Source organism: Salmo salar, chromosome 06 (genome assembly GCF_965601325.2).
Source record: "Salmo salar chromosome 06, fSalSal1, whole genome shotgun sequence".
In the NCBI taxonomy this organism is placed as follows: Eukaryota; Metazoa; Chordata; class Actinopteri; order Salmoniformes; family Salmonidae; genus Salmo; species Salmo salar.
Window position 1 is genome coordinate 17,743,689 of NC_138296.1, and position 20,174 is coordinate 17,763,862.

The 20,174-nt window shown below is 42.2% G+C and overlaps 1 protein-coding gene across 1 annotated transcript in view; it reads left to right on the plus strand.

Moving 5' to 3' along the window:
* The first annotated feature begins 1,018 nt into the window (after window positions 1-1,018).
* Window positions 1,019-20,174, plus strand: part of LOC106606425 (ethanolamine-phosphate cytidylyltransferase) — a 41,281-nt gene continuing 22,125 nt past the window's right edge. The window contains exons 1-4 of the mRNA XM_045719846.2: window positions 1,019-1,381; window positions 11,992-12,080; window positions 17,238-17,399; window positions 19,066-19,132. Of these exons, the coding sequence (XP_045575802.1) occupies window positions 1,260-1,381; window positions 11,992-12,080; window positions 17,238-17,399; window positions 19,066-19,132 (440 nt within the window). The 5' untranslated portion in view covers window positions 1,019-1,259. The remainder of the gene's footprint in view (window positions 1,382-11,991; window positions 12,081-17,237; window positions 17,400-19,065; window positions 19,133-20,174) is intronic.

Genomic DNA, 20,174 nt, shown 5'->3' on the forward strand with positions numbered 1-20,174 from the left:
TTCACTCTACATGTGTATATTCTATTTTATTCAACATATGTATATTCTATTCTATACGTGTATTTTCTATTTTACAGCTATATATGTATATTCTATTTTACTCTGTATGTGTATATTCTATTTTATTCTATATGTGTATATTCTATTCTATATGTTTATTCTATTCTGTACGTGTATATTCTATTATTTACGAATATATTTTATTCTATTCTACAGGTATATGTGTAGATTCTAGTCTATTCTATATGTGTATATTCTATAGGTGTATATTATATTCTATTCTACAGGTATATGTGTATGTTCTATTCTGTACGTGTATATTCTATTCTGTACGTGTATATTCTATTTTATTCTATAAGTGTATATTCTATTCTATGTGTGTATTTTCTACTCTATACATGTATATTCAATTTTATTCTATATGTGTACATTATATTCTATACGTGTATATTCTATTTTATTCCATACGTTTATATTCTATTATATATGTTTATATTCTATACTATATTCTATGGGTATATGTGTATTTTCTATTCTATATGTGTATATTCGATTACATACCATACATGTACATTCTATTCTATTCTACAAGTATATGTGTATATTGTATTCTATTCTATACATGTATATTCTGTTCTATTTTATAAGTGTTTATTATATTCTATACGTGTATATTATATTCTATGCGTGACTTTTCTATTCTACGTGTCTATTCTATTGTATATATGTAGGTTATATTCTATTCTAAGGGACTTGCAGGCTCTGGGACCTGCTATTTGATGGATTATGGATGTAGCCTATTGTAGCCTGTATGTTAAAGAATGAATGTGAAGAACTGGGACCAGATGTCCTCTTCTATTTCATTTTCATTTCACACTGTAACTATATTCTTAATGTGTATACACATGGTTAGCCTTACGTGTGAATCCAGATCTAATCACATGACAGTGGAGCATGCCTCTATTATGTAACAATATGTCGGCTATCCTCTAGCAGTCATCGTACGATCCAATGCCATGTGACGCCACTTCCCCGGGATAGGAGGCGTTGTCCCACGGTTCTGCTGCTCAGGCGTCACTTCTATGCAGAAACCGGCTATCCTGCAAAAGGACATACACTAGATAAAGCCTAGACATAAAATCGAACGGTGCAGGTATATTTGTGTCTTCGTTCGTGCTATTATTAGGGGTTGCTTGTCCAGGATACAGGCTACGTTGAAATATCATATATAATATCATCGTAGTCTTTTCGTGCACAAAATGATCAAGAACGGACATCACCCAATGAACACAACAGGGAAAGATGCAGGGACGAACCTCGGCGCTACAGCTTGCAGTCCGGAGAAGAGAAGACGAACCATCCGGGTGTGGTGTGACGGGTGGTGAGTGACACAGAATAACATTAACGTTACAGTGACAGCTAGATAGAAGGCCTGTGTTGCTACATTGTTGCCCTGAGCATGCATACAATTAAATTACATTTTCTCACAAACTTGAGGCATGCCCACCTCTATGATACTTACACAAATATAGTATATTACAAAGATTGTATATTTTAATGTGGGGAAAACGTAGCATCATTTCACAATTTATGTGATGTACAGTGAACTGTCCATAGCCAATGCACTTAGAAATACTGCCATAAACAGCAGCGCATGGTTGCTCCATTCCATCGGCATCCCGCCTGTCAAAACAGAAAAGTGTTTCAATAGGCTGCCGCATCACATGCCAGGTATGTTTACCTTCCAGTCTTACTCTCAGTAATGGCAACATGCCACCAGGGTATTCACTTTGCATCTTATTGAAGCGATAGGATAGGCTATGCACGGCGACCGTAGCCTAGGCAAACTACATTCACGCATAGTGTGCATACAGGTGGAGAAGGGTGCAATTGTGCCCGGCAATTCGGGGTGTTCCTGCATGTGGACATTCCTGCATCTGCAGGAACCCCTCTTTATACTTCTATTGGTAAATGTTTAAGTTAGGGAGAAGCAGGAGGTAGGGGTGCTCCAGTACAGTTGGTGGCGTTAATGCACAATAAGGTTGGATGCCGGCCACGGATAAACGCCACAGAAGAAGGGGTGGGGTGACAACGGTAGCTAGTTAGCCCTACACAGGTAGACAGTGTCCTTCACCCCTTGCCTGACAGGCACTGTTTTCCGCAGTTCAGGTAACGACAGCGGGGGCAGGTGTTCAGCAGGTGGGAGAGAAGTACACCGTGTGCTAACTCAGCCAGCTAGTCCTTAGAAGGACTCCCTTACACAGCAGGAGGACTCTGTTACACAATCAGAATGAGTTTTTCCCCACAAAAGGGCTTTATTACAGACAGAAATACTCCTCAGTTTCATCAGCTGTCCAGGTGGCTGGTCTCAGATGATCCCGCAGGTGAAGAAGCCGGATTTGGAGGTCCTGGGCTGGCGTGGTTACACGTGGTCTGCGGTGGTGAGGCCGGTTGGACATACTGCCAAATTCTCTAAAACCCCATTGTCACAAAGGCTTATGGTAGAGAAATTAACATTAATTTCTCTGGCAAAAACTCTGGTGGACATTCCTGCAGTCAGCATGCCAATTGCACGCTCCCTCAAACTTGAGACTTCTGTGGCATTGTGTTGTGTGACAAAGCTGCACATTTTAGAGTGGCCTTTTATTGTCCCCAGCATAAGGTGCACCTGTGTAATGATCATGCTGTTTGATAAGCTTCTTGATATGCCACACCTGTCAGGTGGATAGATTATCTTGGTAAAGGAGAACTGTTCACTATCAGGGATGTAAACAATTTGTGCACAAATATGTTTTTTGTGCGTTAGTTATTTAACTAGCACACAGTGTTGCCCTAGCCTCCCAGCATTCATGCAGGAACCAATAGGGTGCTCGAAGGGGGGCGTTCATGCAGGAATGAATGGGATACTCGATGGGGGGGATGTTCATGAAGGAACCAATGGGATACTTGAGGGGGGGGCGTTCCTGCAGATGCAGGAATGCCCATATGCAGGAACGCCCCTATTGTACGAGTGTACAACTTGACTCTACTTCTTTTGCTGTGGATTTCGGATATTTGATCTGGAATTACTTGTACATTCCTGTGCACAGTGCATGGAATACCACCTAAATACCACCAAAAGTCAGATAATTCAAGACAGAAAGAGGGACCTCTGAGATAATACCCAGTGTCAACAGTCCACATTCCTTCCAACACACTTCAGAGTACAGTGTCAGCACTCTGAAGGCTTCAACATCTGTCCCTCTCTCCAGGAACAAGGGCGTTTGTTGCATGCTATATTTCTTTGCATGTTTGTATTTTGCTGCACGGAATTCATAGTTTTCACAAAATACAGCATGTTACAAACAGCACCCCATAGGCCTGCACTATAACTCGCTCCACCTCCCTGACACCCACTGTGTTGTGCTGTAGGCGTATAGACCACAGCACCCTCTTCCTCTGTGTTGTAACCTGCTTATGAAGCAGCCGAGCGTACGGGCAGTGGAAACACTAACAAGCCTGCCATTGTTCCGTGGTCAGAGTTTGTTTCAAAACGGAGTGGTAGTGTGTGGAAACTAAACACTGACGTTGTCGAGTGTTTCTGCCATGAGAAACACCGTCACACACAGTCTCCCCCTGGGGCAGAGTCAGAAGCTACAGGACATGTACCTGACCCACGTCAGGAATGTAGGGAAAAAAAACACGCTTTGAATTCATGCCTCGTGAAGATCAGCATTACGGCGGCTTTCTCTGGGAGAATTCCAGTCGTTTTGGTGCAGCCACCTAGCCGTGGTTAGATGGAATGTTGCAGAATGTTTCGGATGCCAGAATATTAATCGGTGGGGTGAGTTCCCAAAGCGAGCCTGTGTGAACAGAGCTCATTTCACTAACCCTTCTAACCCCTCGGCCTACACCTGCCATGTCCATGAAAGTTCATGCCCTGCGGACTCACTCGTCTGTCCTCGCTAAATACAGTACATTGTTTGGCCATACATTGCAGCAGCATCACCATATTCTTGTTGACATCTAGCACCGTCAGCATCATCTGTAGCAGGCCCTAGGAGCGGCACTGGGCAGATTGACTTAGGAAAGGAAATATATATTTGTTGTCTGTCAGTGAGACTTTAGGCTAGATTCTGTCAGATCTGCGCTAGCCAAGACCCGCATGGCGGTTGTTTTGGCAGTGTTGGAAGTGAGAGCTGTCATATCCACAAGTGGCATTATACCTAAAGCGGACATTGCCATTGGCTGCATGGAGTTGCATTAAGAGAAATCCTAACTTGTTTAGAAGTTTGAGCACTGGAATGTGAGCTGTAATCTGCCCCTCTATTAGGCTGATAGAAATAATCATTTTCTCATAATTTTGTTTTGTGATTTTCAATTTGAGTGTAATTTTTCCCGAAATAGCCAACACTTACTCATTCTGAACTTCTAACGCGAGTGGGAGGGGTTGTGGCTTTGTGACAATGACCACACGAGCAGACACTCTGCTTTGACGTCTATAATGCAGTTACACCTCCGACACCGCCAAAACATCAGCTATGCGGTTAACTAGTTAACGCTTGATCTGATTGAATCTAGCCTTAAATCTGCTAAACTATCAATTGTTGGAGTGTCACTTGTCAGTGTCAGAAAAAAATTCAATTCCGTGAACTTTCAATAAATTCCCTGGTTTTCCCGAAATCCCTGTAGGAGGATTCACGGAATCAGGAGGGAATAAGCAGGAAATCCAGAATTCAAACAGGATTTCTGGAAAACCAGGGAATTTATTTTGCAACCCTAATCTAGACACTGTCCTGCCTTTAGGGTTGAAGGTTGAGACATTCTGTTGTTAATTGGTTTCCAGTGACAGAAGGTAGCCAGGGTCCAAGTCAGCAACATCATCAACTGAGCTCTAAAGTCCACTGACACTCCTCACTCAGGCTTTCACATAGCTGCTGCCAGGCTGGGTTGTGTTCATTAGGCAACAAAAAAACATACTGAAACAGGAAGGGACTACCTGGATGCTCATTTTCATTTACCGTTGCAAAATGTTTGAAAACGTGTGTGCCCTAATGAAGACGACCAAGAACACAGCCTATAAACATGCAGTTTACAATCTTAGTCAGGGGAGGAGTCATTCTGAGGTGATGTCTGTCTGTAAATCCCCAGTAGTAATAATCTCAGTCAGGGGAAGAGTCATTCTGAGGTGATGTCTGTCTGTAAATCCCCAGTAGTAATAATCTCAGTCAGGGGAAGAGTCATTCTGAGGTGATGTCTGTCTGTAAATCCCCAGTGGTAATAATCTCAGTCAGGGGAAGAGTCATTCTGAGGTGATGTCTGTCTGTATATCCCCAGTAGTAATAATCTCAGTCAGGGGAAGAGTCATTCTGAGGTGATGTCTGTCTGTAAATCCCCAGTAGTAATAATCTCAGTCAGGGGAAGAGTCATTCTGAGGTGATGTCTGTCTGTAAATCCCCAGTAGTAATAATCTCAGTCAGGGGAGGAGTCATTCTGAGGTGATGTCTGTCTGTAAATCCCCAGTAGTAATAATCTCAGTCAGGGGAAGAGTCATTCTGAGGTGATGTCTGTCTGTAAATCCCCAGTAGTAATAATCTCAGTCAGGGGAAGAGTCATTCTGAGGTGATGTCTGTCTGTAAATCCCCAGTAGTAATAATCTCAGTCAGGGGAAGAGTCATTCTGAGGTGATGTCTGTCTGTAAATCCCCAGTAGTAATAATCTCAGTCAGGGGAAGAGTCATTCTGAGGTGATGTCTGTCTGTAAATCCCCAGTGGTAATAATCTCAGTCAGGGGAAGAGTCATTCTGAGGTGACGTCTGTAGTAGTAGTAGTAATAATCCTAACAGATGTAATGACACCATAGATTATCTTTATGATAGAGATAGCACAAGAAGCCTTTCTAGGCCTGTGTCATGTATCTATGGTACATGGTATATCATGTATAGATAGTATGTCCAAGCACATTTTAATAACAGCATAGATTATCTTTATGAGAGCGATATCATATGAAGTATTTGTGGTAAATACAAGAAACCATTAGACACAGGCATCAAACAAAGATTTGAACAACAAGAAAAACGAGAACAAATGTTTGGGCTGTCTTGCTGGAGGGTTGCTAGCCTGGCTGACGTGCAGACCCACGTTGTGCAGACCCACTTTGTACACAGCGCGCTGTGCCCCAATGGTTTGGAAAGCCAGTCATTATAATTTCATATTTGATCCGTCTCAGAGTAGGCATATTGATTGGTTCTTTCAAAAAATATATATCTTGGGGGTTGAGAGCTCTGGTTGTTTGGATTTGAAAACCCAACAGTTGTTAAACAAGGGGAAGACACTTGGAGGCTCTGAGTGGCAGTGCGTGTTTGAGTGAGAGAGACACAGAGGACAACCAACCAGTAAAGGCACAGTTCCGTTCATTATCGACGTTTGGTGCTGACAACATCAAACAGCTTCCCAGACTCTGACGTCAGGAGGACTGGTATCAGCCAGACTCTGACGTCAGGAGGACTGGTATCAGCCAGACTCTGAAGTCAGGAGGACTGGTATCAGCCAGAATCTGAAGTCAGGAGGACTGGTATCAGCCAGACTCTGACGTCAGGAGGACTGGTATCAGCCAGAATCTGAAGTCAGGAGGACTGGTATCAGCCAGAATCTGAAGTCAGGAGGACTGGTATCAGCCAGACTCTGAAGTCAGGAGGACTGGTTTCAGCCAGACTCTGAAGTCAGGAGGACTGGTATCAGCCAGAATCTGAAGTCAGGAGGACTGGTAGCAGCCAGAATCTGAAGTCAGGAGGACTGGTTTCAGCCAGACTCTGAAGTCAGGAGGACTGGTATCAGCCAGAATCTGAAGTCAGGAGGACTGGTAGCAGCCAGAATCTGAAGTCAGGAGGACTGGTATCAGCCAGACTCTGGTCAGGAGGACTGGTAGCAGCCAGAATCTGAAGTCAGGAGGACTGGTATCAGCCAGACTCTGAAGTCAGGAGGACTGGTATCAGCCAGACTCTGAAGTCAGGAGGACTGGTATCAGCCAGACTCTGAAGTCAGGAGGACTGGTATCAGCCAGACTCTGAAGTCAGGAGGACTGGTATCAGCCAGACTCTGAAGTCAGGAGGACTGGTATCAGCCAGACTCTGAAGTCAGGAGGACTGGTATCAGCCAGACTAGGGGTCAGTAATGGAAATTAGATGGTCTTGGGACTTCTTTTTTTTGGGCTTGTGCTCTTCTGTTGTCTGTCTACTTCCTCTGATAGTGCTCTCTGTCACAAAACAGTTAAAGGATCCCCTTAACGACATGATTGCTCCAAAATGGAGTACATGATTGATTTTAGACATTGAGGCTCAATCTATCAATTTAAACTTACAGTAAGTGCACGAACACTTAGAGATTGTATATTTGAAAATATGTCAGTTAAAAAAACATACAGTAAGTGTACTTTTTCATCGCATGTGACATGGTGTAGACTTAAAGGGATCTTTACGTTATTATAGTTATTCTATTTTACTATTTTTACCACAGATTTCTTCCATTTTATCATGTTTACCTTATTATAGTGATTCTGTTTATCTATCGTTTATCTATTTAGTTGTGCACTCCTTGCTGTGCTATCTCAATACCACTATACCATTATCTACTGGGACCTAGCTGGTGTTATTGTACCACTATACTATTCTCTACTGGGACCTAGCTGGTGTTATTGTACCATTATACCATTCTCTACTGGGACCTAGCTGGTGTTATTGTACCATTATACCATTCTCTACTGGGACCTAGCTGGTGTTATTGTACCATTATACCATTCTCTACTGGGACCTAGCTGGTGTTATTGTACCACTATACCATTCTCTACTGGGACCTAGCTGGTGTTATTGTACCATTATACCATTCTCTCCTGGGACCTAGCTGGTGTTATTGTACCATTATACCATTCTCTACTGGGACCTAGCTGGTGTTATTGTACCACTATACTATTCTCTACTGGGACCTAGCTGGTGTTATTGTACCACTATACCATTCCAGACATGGACCTAGTTGGTGTTATTGTACCACTATACCATTCTCTACTGGGACCTAGTTGGTGTTATTGTACCACTATACCATTCCAGACTTGGACCTAGTTGGTGTTATTGTACCACTATACCATTCTCTACTGGGACCTAGTTGGTGTTATTGTACCACTATACCATTCTCTACTGGGACCTAGTTGGTGTTATTGTACCACTATACCATTCTCTACTAGGACCTAGTTGGTGTTATTGTACCACTATACCATTCTCTACTGGGACCTAGTTGGTGTTATTGTACCACTATACCATTCCCTACCCTAGACCTAGCTGGCGTTATTGTCAAACAGCTCTGGTGCTATTTGGGTGTCTATCTGCTAGCTGACCTTGCCACACTACTTAATATTTCATCACGGCCTGTGATCCTCTGGTGATTCCTACCCTGCTAAAAAAAACAACAGGAACAGCATCAGCCCAGGCCACCTTTCAAGCCACCTAGCGTTCCTGGGTTACACTGTCCAAGGGCAGACAAACAGGCAGATAGACAGGCAGGCAGGCAGGCAGGCAGGCAGGCAGGCAGGAAGGCAGAGAGACATGGACACCAAGCCTAGGACTGCAGGGCCTCTCTCACAAGCATAGTCTCTTATGTAACCCTTAGTCCTTTGTCTCAGTCTCCTTACACACACACACACACACACACACACACACACACACACACACACACACACACACACACACACACACACACACACACACACACACACACACACACACACACACACACACACACACACACACACCACTTCTGGCCTGACCAGCCACACTCAGTAGTCACATTAAGCCCCCTATTTAGAATAAACATGTGGATTCCATTCCACAGCTCTAACAGACAGTGTGAACAAAACGTCTGAAACGGTCAGGGACTGCTTATGCTGTTCAGTCATCACACAAAACAATGTTCTTTTGGTCGCGCCATACAACGTGTTCATTTAACATTCAGTACCGTTGATAACTGACTTGCCTAGTTGAATAAAGGTTAAATAAATAAACAATAAAAAATGCTTTTAAGAACAGCCACGTGGGAAAGAAAGCTGATACAAAAAGTGATAACATTAAGTGGTCCATCTTGAAAGTTCACTTAAGTGCAGTAGGAAGTAGGAACAAGAGCAGTCTGCAGTGTATAGTGATACGACCACATCACACCATGGTTCAGGGGTTCACTGTGTCATCACTGCCCTACCCCTTAGACAGGCAGGCTACTTAGCAACATGAGATTCTCTTACTGCTCTGGGCTGGACATCTCTAAAGCGTGACATCTCTAATTTGATGACATTTTATAGCAGCAGCAGGTCATGTACAGTAGTTGTAAATGGCTTATGACTGATTTTATCCACTTTTATGATCCGTCAAATTACTACAGTTGATGTGTACCGTTAACAGACATTTTATTGACACAATACATTGGCGATAAGAATTCTCCAGGTTTCAACTTTCTCTCTAATACTTTACTGTAGGCAATGTGCCTTTATGTCAAGTGCCTCTATAACACAGGTTACATGACTACAAATGTGCTATTCCAGTTCCACTATAACATGCTACTGAGGAGACTATGATGTCATTTGCCACATAATGTAAGTTATAGCCCTCAAATTCAACACAACTTGGAAGCCAGTTCCACTGCTTTTTTCCATTTCCCCCCTCTAACCAGGGACTGATTTAGACCTGGGACACCAGGTGGGTGAAATAATGATCAGGTAGAACAGAACCAAGAGGCTCTGGACCTCGTAGGGTAAGATTATGAATACCCCTGGTGGGCCTAGGAAATGGAATGGGGAAAGTGATAAATCCAAAAGAGGTCACAGGACTAGAGGTCGACCGATTAGTCGGCATGTGCGATTAATTAGGGCCGATTTCAAGTTTTCATAACAATCGGTAATCAGCCTTTTTGGGTGCCGATTATGGCCGATTACATTGCAATCCACGAGGAAACGGCTTGGCAGGCTGACCACCTGTTACGCGAATGCAGCGTCAAAAGGACCTTGTGGCTGCAAGGAACCAAGGTAAGTTGCTAGCTAGCGTTAAACTTATCTTATAAAAAACAATCAATCTTCACATAATCACTAGTTAACTACACATGGTTGATGATATTACTAGGTTAACCAGCTTGTCCTGCGTTGCATATAATCAATGCGGTGCCTGTTCATTTATCATCGAATCACAGCCTACTTTGCCAAACGGGTGATGATTTAACAAAAGCGCATTGCCGAAAAAAGCACAATCGTTGCAATAATGTACCTAACCATAAACCTCAACGCCTTTCTTAAAATCAATACACAGAAGTTTATTTTTTTAAACCTGCATATTTAGTTAAAATAAATTAATGTTAGCAGGCAATATTAACTAAGGAAATTGTGTCACTTCTCTTGCGTTCAGTGCAAGCAGAGTCAGGGTATATGCAACAGTGTGGGCCGCCTGGCTCGTTGCGAACTGTGAACTAATTTGCCAGAATTTTACATAATTATGGCATAACATTGAAGGTTGTGCAATGTTACAGCAATATTTAGACTTAGGGTTGCCACCTGTTAGATAAAATACGGAACGGTTCCGTATTTCACTGAAAGAATAAATGTTTTGTTTTCGAAATGATAGTTTCCAGATTTGACCATATTAATGACCAAAGGCTCGTATTTCTGTGTTTATTATATTATAATTAAGTCTATGATTTGATATTTGATAGAGCAGTCTGACTGAGCGGTGGTAGGCAGCAGCAGGCTCGTAAGCATTCATTCAAACAGCACTTTACTGCGTTTGCCAACAGCTCTTAGCAATGCTTGAAGCACAGCGCTGTTTATGACTTCAAGCCTATCAACTCCCGAGATTAGGCTGGCAGTACTAAAGTGCCTATAAGAACATCCAATAGTTAAAGGTATATGAAATACAAATGGTATAGAGAGAAATAGTCAACGCGTCATAATAACTACAACCTAAAACTTCTTAACTGGGAATATTGAAGAACTGGGAATATTGAACCACCAGCTTTCATATGTTCTCATATTCTGAGCAAGGAACTTAAACGTTAGCTTTTTTACATGGCACATATTGCACTTTTACTTTCTTCTCCAACCCTTTTTGCATTATTTAAAACAAATTGAACATGTCATTCTTTTTTTTTTTACTAAATAGATTTTATTTATGTATTATATTAAGTTAAAATAAGTGTTCATTGTTCATTCAGTATTGTTGTAATTGTCATTATTACAAATATATATATATATATATATATATATATAAAAACGTTTTTTTTTTTTTTTTAAATCGTCCGATTAATCGGTATCGGCTTTTTTGGTCTTCCAATAATCGGCATCGGCGTTGAAAAAAATCATAATTGGTCGACCTCTACACAGGACAAAAACATCCTGTTATCTCTAGTACCCATTATGACAAGCTTCATTGTATCTAATACCATGGTTCATAATGTTTATGACTGACTATGACAGATGGTTTAACGTCTTATGTAGCTGTTATAAAAGCTTTATGAATCCATACATCAGGGGGCCTACAGTATAGCATTACCACTTGCTGTGCTAATTCTCACTGTACCTGTACCTCAACCACCACTGAGTGAGGAGCCGGAACAGACACCAAACCACTGCAGGGCCTGTCATGTCAGCAGTTTGAGTGATAGCAGGCTAATGCTAATGTCCACCTGTTAGTCATCACCGTGCTAGATTACTTTGTACCAACCTGTGTCCCAATCTGGGCTATAATCAAATCAACTACAGATGGAGTGCTCAGTGCTGGTCTCCATGGCTACTATGGATATAGTGACACTGTTTCTCTGACAGTTTGGTGGTACTAGATGTACATTATGGACAGGTTTCCCGGAACCAGATTAAGCCTACTCCTATATTACAAAACATTCTCAGTCCAGGAATAGGCTTAATCTACATCTTGGAAACTGACCCTATGAATGCCCCCTAGTATTAACTGTGGCTTTGTTATCCTTCCTCTAGCTATGACATGGTCCATTATGGTCACTCCAACCAGCTGCGGCAGGCCAAGGCCATGGGAGATTACCTCATCGTTGGAGTACACACAGACGGTAAGAGCTTCAGGGTTGGGGTTCCAGTCCCAGCATGCAACAAGGGAGCCTCCATCACACCAGGGCTGGGGTTCAAGTCCCAGCATGCAACAGGAGAGCCTCCATCACACCAGGGTTGGGGTTCCAGTCCCAGCATGCAACAGGAGAGCCTCCATCACACCAGGGTTGGGGTTCCAGTCCCAGCATGCAACAGGAGAGCCTCCATCACACCAGGGTTGGGTTCCAGTCCCAGCATGCAACAGGAGAGTCTCCATCATACCAGGGGTTGTATTCATTAAGCACTGAATGTAAGAAAATGGATGGAAACAGGGAGGAGTTACCTGGAATAATACCAGGAGTTACCTCGTCCAACATTTGTGTTGGTCCACACCGTTGTGGGCCCTAATGAATGTGACCCTGACCTCCATGGAATAACCACCACCTCCCAATCCCCTCAGACGCCCAGACCTAGCATAGTGACCTCATCCTTTCAGCCCTCAACTGCCACTACCAGTCCCCCATTACATCTCCTACCCCAACCAAGAGCCCAACCAGACTTGACCTGCATCACCTCAACACAGAGCCAACACCCTCCAAACACACACATCAAAGCATCTCCCACCAGACCCTATCCCTCTCCTCCTTCTCTCCCAAACCCTTCAGCCTGCCATGGGGAGGTGTTGGGCAGCCAGCCTCCCACTGCTTTAATAACTCATCACCATCAGACACCAGGGTTGTGTTCATTAGGCACCAAATTAAATAAAAATGGACTGAAACAAGGATGAAATACCTGGATGGACTACCTGTTTTCATTGCGTTTCCTAATGAACACGAGCCACTTGGGAGATCTTGCGACTGTTGTGACAGTAGTAACACAGGGGCCCAAACAGTGGCTGGGACACAACAACACATCACAGCCTCCCATGGCACACTAGGGCACTCTGACACTGGGACCACAGACACACTGTGCGACGGGCGCCTTGTCAGTGTTTACCATAACCCAGAACTACATGGCTTAACTCAAACAATAGAGCCTCACACACTGTGGTCTGTTAGGGACAAAGGAGCACATAGATAGTAGGCTATAACCTCTCTATCACAGAGAGGGAGAGAGAGAGAGAGGGGGGGGATAGAGAGAGGAGAGAGGTGGAGAGAGAGAGAGAGAGAGAGAGAGAGAGAGAGAGGCGAGAGAGAGGCGTGATAATGGATTATCTCTGCTACAGTGTGGATAATGTACTGTACAGTCAGTGTGAAACTATTATACAGCTGGTCATGTATTTCTCTCCATCCCCCTATATCCCCCTTAGGTTTATAACAGACAAGGTCAATGTCACATGCAGTTTTGATGACTTTGCAAAAAGATATACACAGACTGTAAAGCCCTTGTCATACCCACATTGATCATTTCTAGCCTGGACCAAAATATGTTTGTGCTGTCTTGCCAACTTCTATGGCAAGGCATGCCATTGAGCATAGGGGTTAATTTGGCAGACAACCCAAACAGTTCTGGGACCAGGCTGGATTATTTCACTTTATTAAAACAAGTTCACAGTCAACCAAGTGTTGGCGGTCATACAGTATATCCCTATGTTGTACACACTTTGTTACTGTTTGAGTCCATCACACTATTTACTGTAGCAGCCTGCTGGTCCAGTCTTTTGATGCTCTAGCCTACTATTTTCTTTCTTCGTTGTCATGCCAATGGTTGACTACAACATGACAGTTGGCTACAGCGCATGCAGTATAGCAGGGTTTCCCAAACTCGGTCCTGGGTCCCCCCTGGGTGCACGTTTTTGCCCTAGCACTACACAGCTGATTCAGATATTCAACACATCATCAAGCTTTGATTATTCAGCTGTGTGTGTGTGGGGGGGGGGGGGAAGGGGCATGACCATGCACTGTGAAGCACACAGAGACTGTGTGAGAGCAAAGTCTTTGGTTGCTCGTCTCAATATCTGTGGTGCTGTTTGTTGCAACGTCTTGCTGAGTATACCTTATCTGATCAAGACGTTCAGAGCACTATCTGCTCATGGCTTGTCTATAGTAAATATGGTCATCATGACTCGTCTATAGTAAATATGGTCATCATGACTCGTCTATAGTAAACATGGTCATCATGACTCGTCTATAGTAAATATGGTCATCATGACTCGTCTATAGTAAACATGGTCATCATGACTCGTTTATAGTCAACATGGTCATCATGACTCGTCTATAGTAAACATGGTCATCATGACTTGTCTATAGTAAATATGGTCATCATGACTCGTTTATAGTCAACATGGTCATCATGACTTGTCTATAGTAAATATGGTCATCATGACTCGTTTATAGTCAACATGGTCATCATGACTCGTCTATAGTAAACATGGTCATCATGACTTGTCTATAGTAAATATGGTCATCATGACTCGTTTATAGTCAACATGGTCATCATGACTCGTCTATAGTAAATATGGTCATCATGACTCGTCTATAGTCAACATGGTCATCATGGCTCGTCTATAGTAAACATGGTCATCATGACTCGTCTATAGTAAACATGGTCATCATGACTCGTCTATAGTAAACATGGTCATCATGACTCGTCTATAGTAAACATGGTCATCATGGCTCGTCTATAGTAAACATGGTCATCATGGCTCGTCTATAGTAAACATGGTCATCATGGCTCGTCTATAGTAAACATGGTCATCATGGCTCGTCTATAGTAAACATGGTCATCATGGCTCGTCTATAGTAAACATGGTCATCATGACTCGTCTATAGTAAACATGGTCATCATGACTCGTCTATAGTAAACATGGTCATCATGGCTCGTCTATAGTCAACATGGTCATCATGGCTCGTCTATAGTAAACATGGTCATCATGGCTCGTCTATAGTCAACATGGTCATCATGGCTCGTCTATAGTAAACATGGTCATCATGGCTCGTCTATAGTAAACATGGTCATCATGACTCGTCTATAGTAAACATGGTCATCATGACTCGTCTATAGTAAACATGGTCATCATGACTCGTCTATAGTAAACATGGTCATCATGACTCGTCTATAGTAAACATGGTCATCATGGCTCGTCTATAGTAAACATGGTCATCATGGCTCGTCTATAGTAAACATGGTCATCATGGCTCGTCTATAGTAAACATGGTCATCATGGCTCGTCTATAGTAAACATGGTCATCATGGCTCGTCTATAGTAAACATGGTCATCATGGCTCGTCTATAGTAAACATGGTCATCATGGCTCGTCTATAGTAAACATGGTCATCATGACTCGTCTATAGTCAACATGGTCATCATGGCTCGTCTATAGTCAACATGGTCATCATGGCTCGTCTATAGTCAACATGGTCATCATGGCTCGTCTATAGTAAACATGGTCATCATGGCTCGTCTATAGTAAACATGGTCATCATGGCTCGTCTATAGTAAACATGGTCATCATGGCTCGTCTATAGTAAACATGGTCATCATGACTCGTCTATAGTAAACATGGTCATCATGACTCGTCTATAGTAAACATGGTCATCATGACTCGTCTATAGTAAACATGGTCATCATGACTCGTCTATAGTAAACATGGTCATCATGACTCGTCTATAGTAAACATGGTCATCATGGCTCGTCTATAGTAAACATGGTCATCATGGCTCGTCTATAGTAAACATGGTCATCATGGCTCGTCTATAGTAAACATGGTCATCATGGCTCGTCTATAGTAAACATGGTCATCATGACTCGTCTATAGTAAACATGGTCATCATGACTCGTTTATAGTCAACATGGTCATCATGACTCGTCTATAGTCAACATGGTCATCATGACTCGTCTATAGTCAACATGGTCATCATGGCTCATCTATAGTAAACATGGTCATCATGACTCGTCTATAGTAAACATGGTCATCATGACTCGTCTATAGTAAACATGGTCATCATGACTCGTCTATAGTAAACATGGTCATCATGACTCGTCTATAGTCAACATGGTCATCATGACTCGTCTATAGTAAACATGGTCATCATGACTCGTCTATAGTCAACATGGTCATCATGGCTCGTCTATAGTCAACATGGTCATCATGGCTCGTCTATAGTAAACATGGTCATCATGACTCGTCTATAGTAAACATGGTCATCATGACTCGTCTATAGTAAACATGGTCATCATGACTCGTCTATAGTAAACATGGTCATCATGACTCGTCTATAGTCAACATGGTCATCATGACTCGTCTATAGTAAACATGGTCATCATGGCTCGTCTATAGTCAACATGGTCATCATGGCTCGTCTATAGTAAACATGGTCATCATGGCTCGTCTATAGTAAACATGGTCATCATGGCTCGTCTATAGTAAACATGGTCATCATGACTCGTCTATAGTAAACATGGTCATCATGACTCGTCTATAGTAAACATGGTCATCATGACTCGTCTATAGTAAACATGGTCATCATGACTCGTCTATAGTAAACATGGTCATCATGACTCGTCTATAGTAAACATGGTCATCATGGCTCGTCTATAGTAAACATGGTCATCATGGCTCGTCTATAGTAAACATGGTCATCATGGCTCGTCTATAGTAAACATGGTCATCATGGCTCGTCTATAGTAAACATGGTCATCATGGCTCGTCTATAGTAAACATGGTCATCATGACTCGTCTATAGTAAACATGGTCATCATGACTCGTCTATAGTAAACATGGTCATCATGGCTCGTCTATAGTAAACATGGTCATCATGGCTCGTCTATAGTAAACATGGTCATCATGACTCGTCTATTGTAAACATGGTCATCATGACTCGTCTATAGTAAACATGGTCATCATGACTCGTCTATAGTAAACATGTGCAGACATGGATCTAAATGTGGACCGGAACTGACCACAGGACACTTGTTAAAGGGATAGTTCACTCAACTAATTTCATCATCATCACAGCTTTTTCTCTGTACTGAAAGTGCTCTATCTTGAAAACTTAACTGCTGATATGGACACTTTTTGGGGGATCATGTTAACAGTGTTCTAATGAACAAAATACTAAAAGATGAACTGTCCCTTTAATGCCAGGTGAAAAAACACTCTACAGCTATTAGCTTCTGGTGGTCGGTGTGTTTTGATGAATATCAGTGACCATTAGTAATAATACCTCGTCACCCTGTAGGTGAGATCTCACAGCACAAGGGTCCCCCGGTCTTCACCCAGGATGAACGATACAAGATGGTAAGAGCCATCAAGTGGGTGGATGAGATAGTGGAGGGAGCGCCCTACGTCACCACGCTGGAGACCCTGGACAAGTACACCAGTGACTTCTGTGTGCACGGAGGTGAGTTTGATGAGATACTTGAATGGGTGGGCCGGTTCTGAATATTCTGTTCATTTTTTTAAATCCAGGATAGTCCACTCAGCAACTGTTTGTGTAGAGAGAGAGAGAGAGAGAAACATCCCCCCATGTCTTTGATAGGTAGACTCAGAAACAGTAGAGTAGAACTTCACTTATTTTCATTGTATTGTTTTAATGTGAAGTGTAACATAGTAACACAGTAACATAGTAACACAGTAACATAGTGACTCAGTAACAGTAGTAACATAGTGACACAGTAACAGTGGTAACATAGTAACATACTAGCGTATTAACACTAACACAGTAACCATAGTAACACAGTAACATAGTAACACAGTAACAGTAGTAACATAGTAACAAAGTAACACAATAACATAGTAACAGTAGTAACACAGTTACACAGTAACATAGTAACACAGTAACATAGTAACACAGTAGTAACATAGTAACACAGTAACAGTAGTAACAAAGTAACACAATAACATAGTAACACAGTAACATAGTAACAGTAGTAACATAGTAACAGTAGTAACACAGTTACACAGTAACATAGTAACACAGTAACAGTAGTAACACAGTTACACAGTAACATAGTAACACAGTAACACAGTAACAGTAGTAACACAGTAACGAGTCCAGCTAGAACACAGTAACAGTAGTAACAGTAACAGTGGCACAGTAACTTAGTAACACAGTAGCACAGTAACAGTAGTAACATAGTAACTTATTAACACAGTAACATAGTAGCAAAGTAACATAGTAACACAGTAACAGTAGTAACATAGTAGCACAGTAACACAGTAGAAAAGTAACAGTGACACAGTGACATGGTAATAACATAGTAACATAGTAACTTATTAACACAGTAACATAGTAACAAAGTAACATAGTAACACAGTAACAGTAGTAACACAGTAACAAGGTAACTTATTAACACAGTAGCATAGTAACACAGTAACATAGTAACACAGTAACAGTAGTAACACAGTAACGTATTAACATAGTAGCACAGTAACTTATTAACACAGTAACAGTAGTAACATACTAACACAGTAACATAGTAACACAGTAACACAGTAGCATAGTAACACAGTAACAGTAGTAACACAGTAACGTATTAACATTAGCCTTCCCTGTAGCTCAGTTGGTAGAGCATGGTGTTTGCAATGCCAGGGTTGTGGGTTCGATTCCCACGGGGGGCCAGCGCAGAAACAAAAATGTATGAGATGAAATGTATGCATTCACTACTGTAAGTCGCTCTGGATAAGAGCGTCTGCTAAATGACTAAAATGTAAATGTAACATAGTAGCACAGTAACAGTAGTAACATACTAACACAGTAACATATTAGCACAGTGACATAGTAACATAGTAACTTATTAACCCATTAACATACTATATTAACATAGTAACACTGTGAGGAATTAGTAACACAAGTATTTCGCTGCATCCGCTATAACATCTGCTAAACTGTGTACGCGACCAATACACTTTTATTTTATTTAGTTTTCATATTTTGGGGGGTAATATCCTGTTTCGTGTTTTCCCAGTATCTAATGGTTCTATCTTGCCCCTTGAACTCCTGTAAAGTATCTCATGTCTGTCGCCTTGATCAGAATATAGCAGACATGTTGAATGTGTCATTTCAGATGACATCACACTAACAGCGGATGGGAAGGACACATACGAAGAGGTGAAGAGGTCAGGGAGGTACAGGTGAGAGTTACTCAAGCTGGAATGAACCTTGATATTAAGCTGTCGTTAATAATATACACTGAACAAAAATATAAAGGCAACATGTAAAGTGTTGGTCCCATGTTTCATGAGCTGAAATAAAAAATCCCAGAAATGTTCCATATGCACACAAAGCTTATTTCTTTCAAATCTTGAGCTCCAATTTGTTTATATCCTGTTAGTGAGCATTTCTCCTTTGCCAAGATGATCCATCCACCTGACAGGAGTGGCATATGAAGAAGCTGATTACACAGCATGATCATTACACAGGTGCACCTTGTGCTAGGGACAATAAAAGGCCACTCTAAAATGTGCAGTTTTGTCACACAACACAATGCCACAGATGTCTCAAGTTTTGAGGGAGCGTGCAATTGGCATGGTGACTGCAGGAATGTCCACCAGAGCTGTTGCCAGAGAATTGAATGTTCATTTCTATACCATAAGCCTCCTCCAACTCCGTTTTAGAGAATTTGGCAGTGCGTCTGTGAACGGAGTGCCCCATGGTGGGGTTATGGTATGGGCGGGCATAAGCTGCAGACAATGAGCACAATTGCATTTTATCGATGGCAATTTCAATGAACAGAGATACCGTGACGAGATCCTGAGGCCCATTGTCGTGCCATTCATCCGACGCCATCACCTCAATGCACAGCGCCATGTTGCAAGGATCTGTTACACAATTCCTGGAAGCTGAAAATGTCCCAGTTCTTCCATGGCCTGCATACTCATCAGACATGTCACCCATTGAGCATGTTTGGGATGCTCTGGATCAACGGGTACGACGTGTTCTAGTTCCCGACAATATCCAGAAACTTCACACAGCCATTGAAGAGGAGTGATCAACAGCCTGATCAACTCTATGCCAAGGAGATGTGTCGTGCTGCATGAGGCAAATGGTGCTCACACCAGATACTGACTGGTTTTCTGATTCACAACCCTACTGTGACCAACAGATGCATATCTGTATTCCCAGCCATGTCATATGCATAGATTAGGGCCTAATGAATGTATTTCAATTGACTGA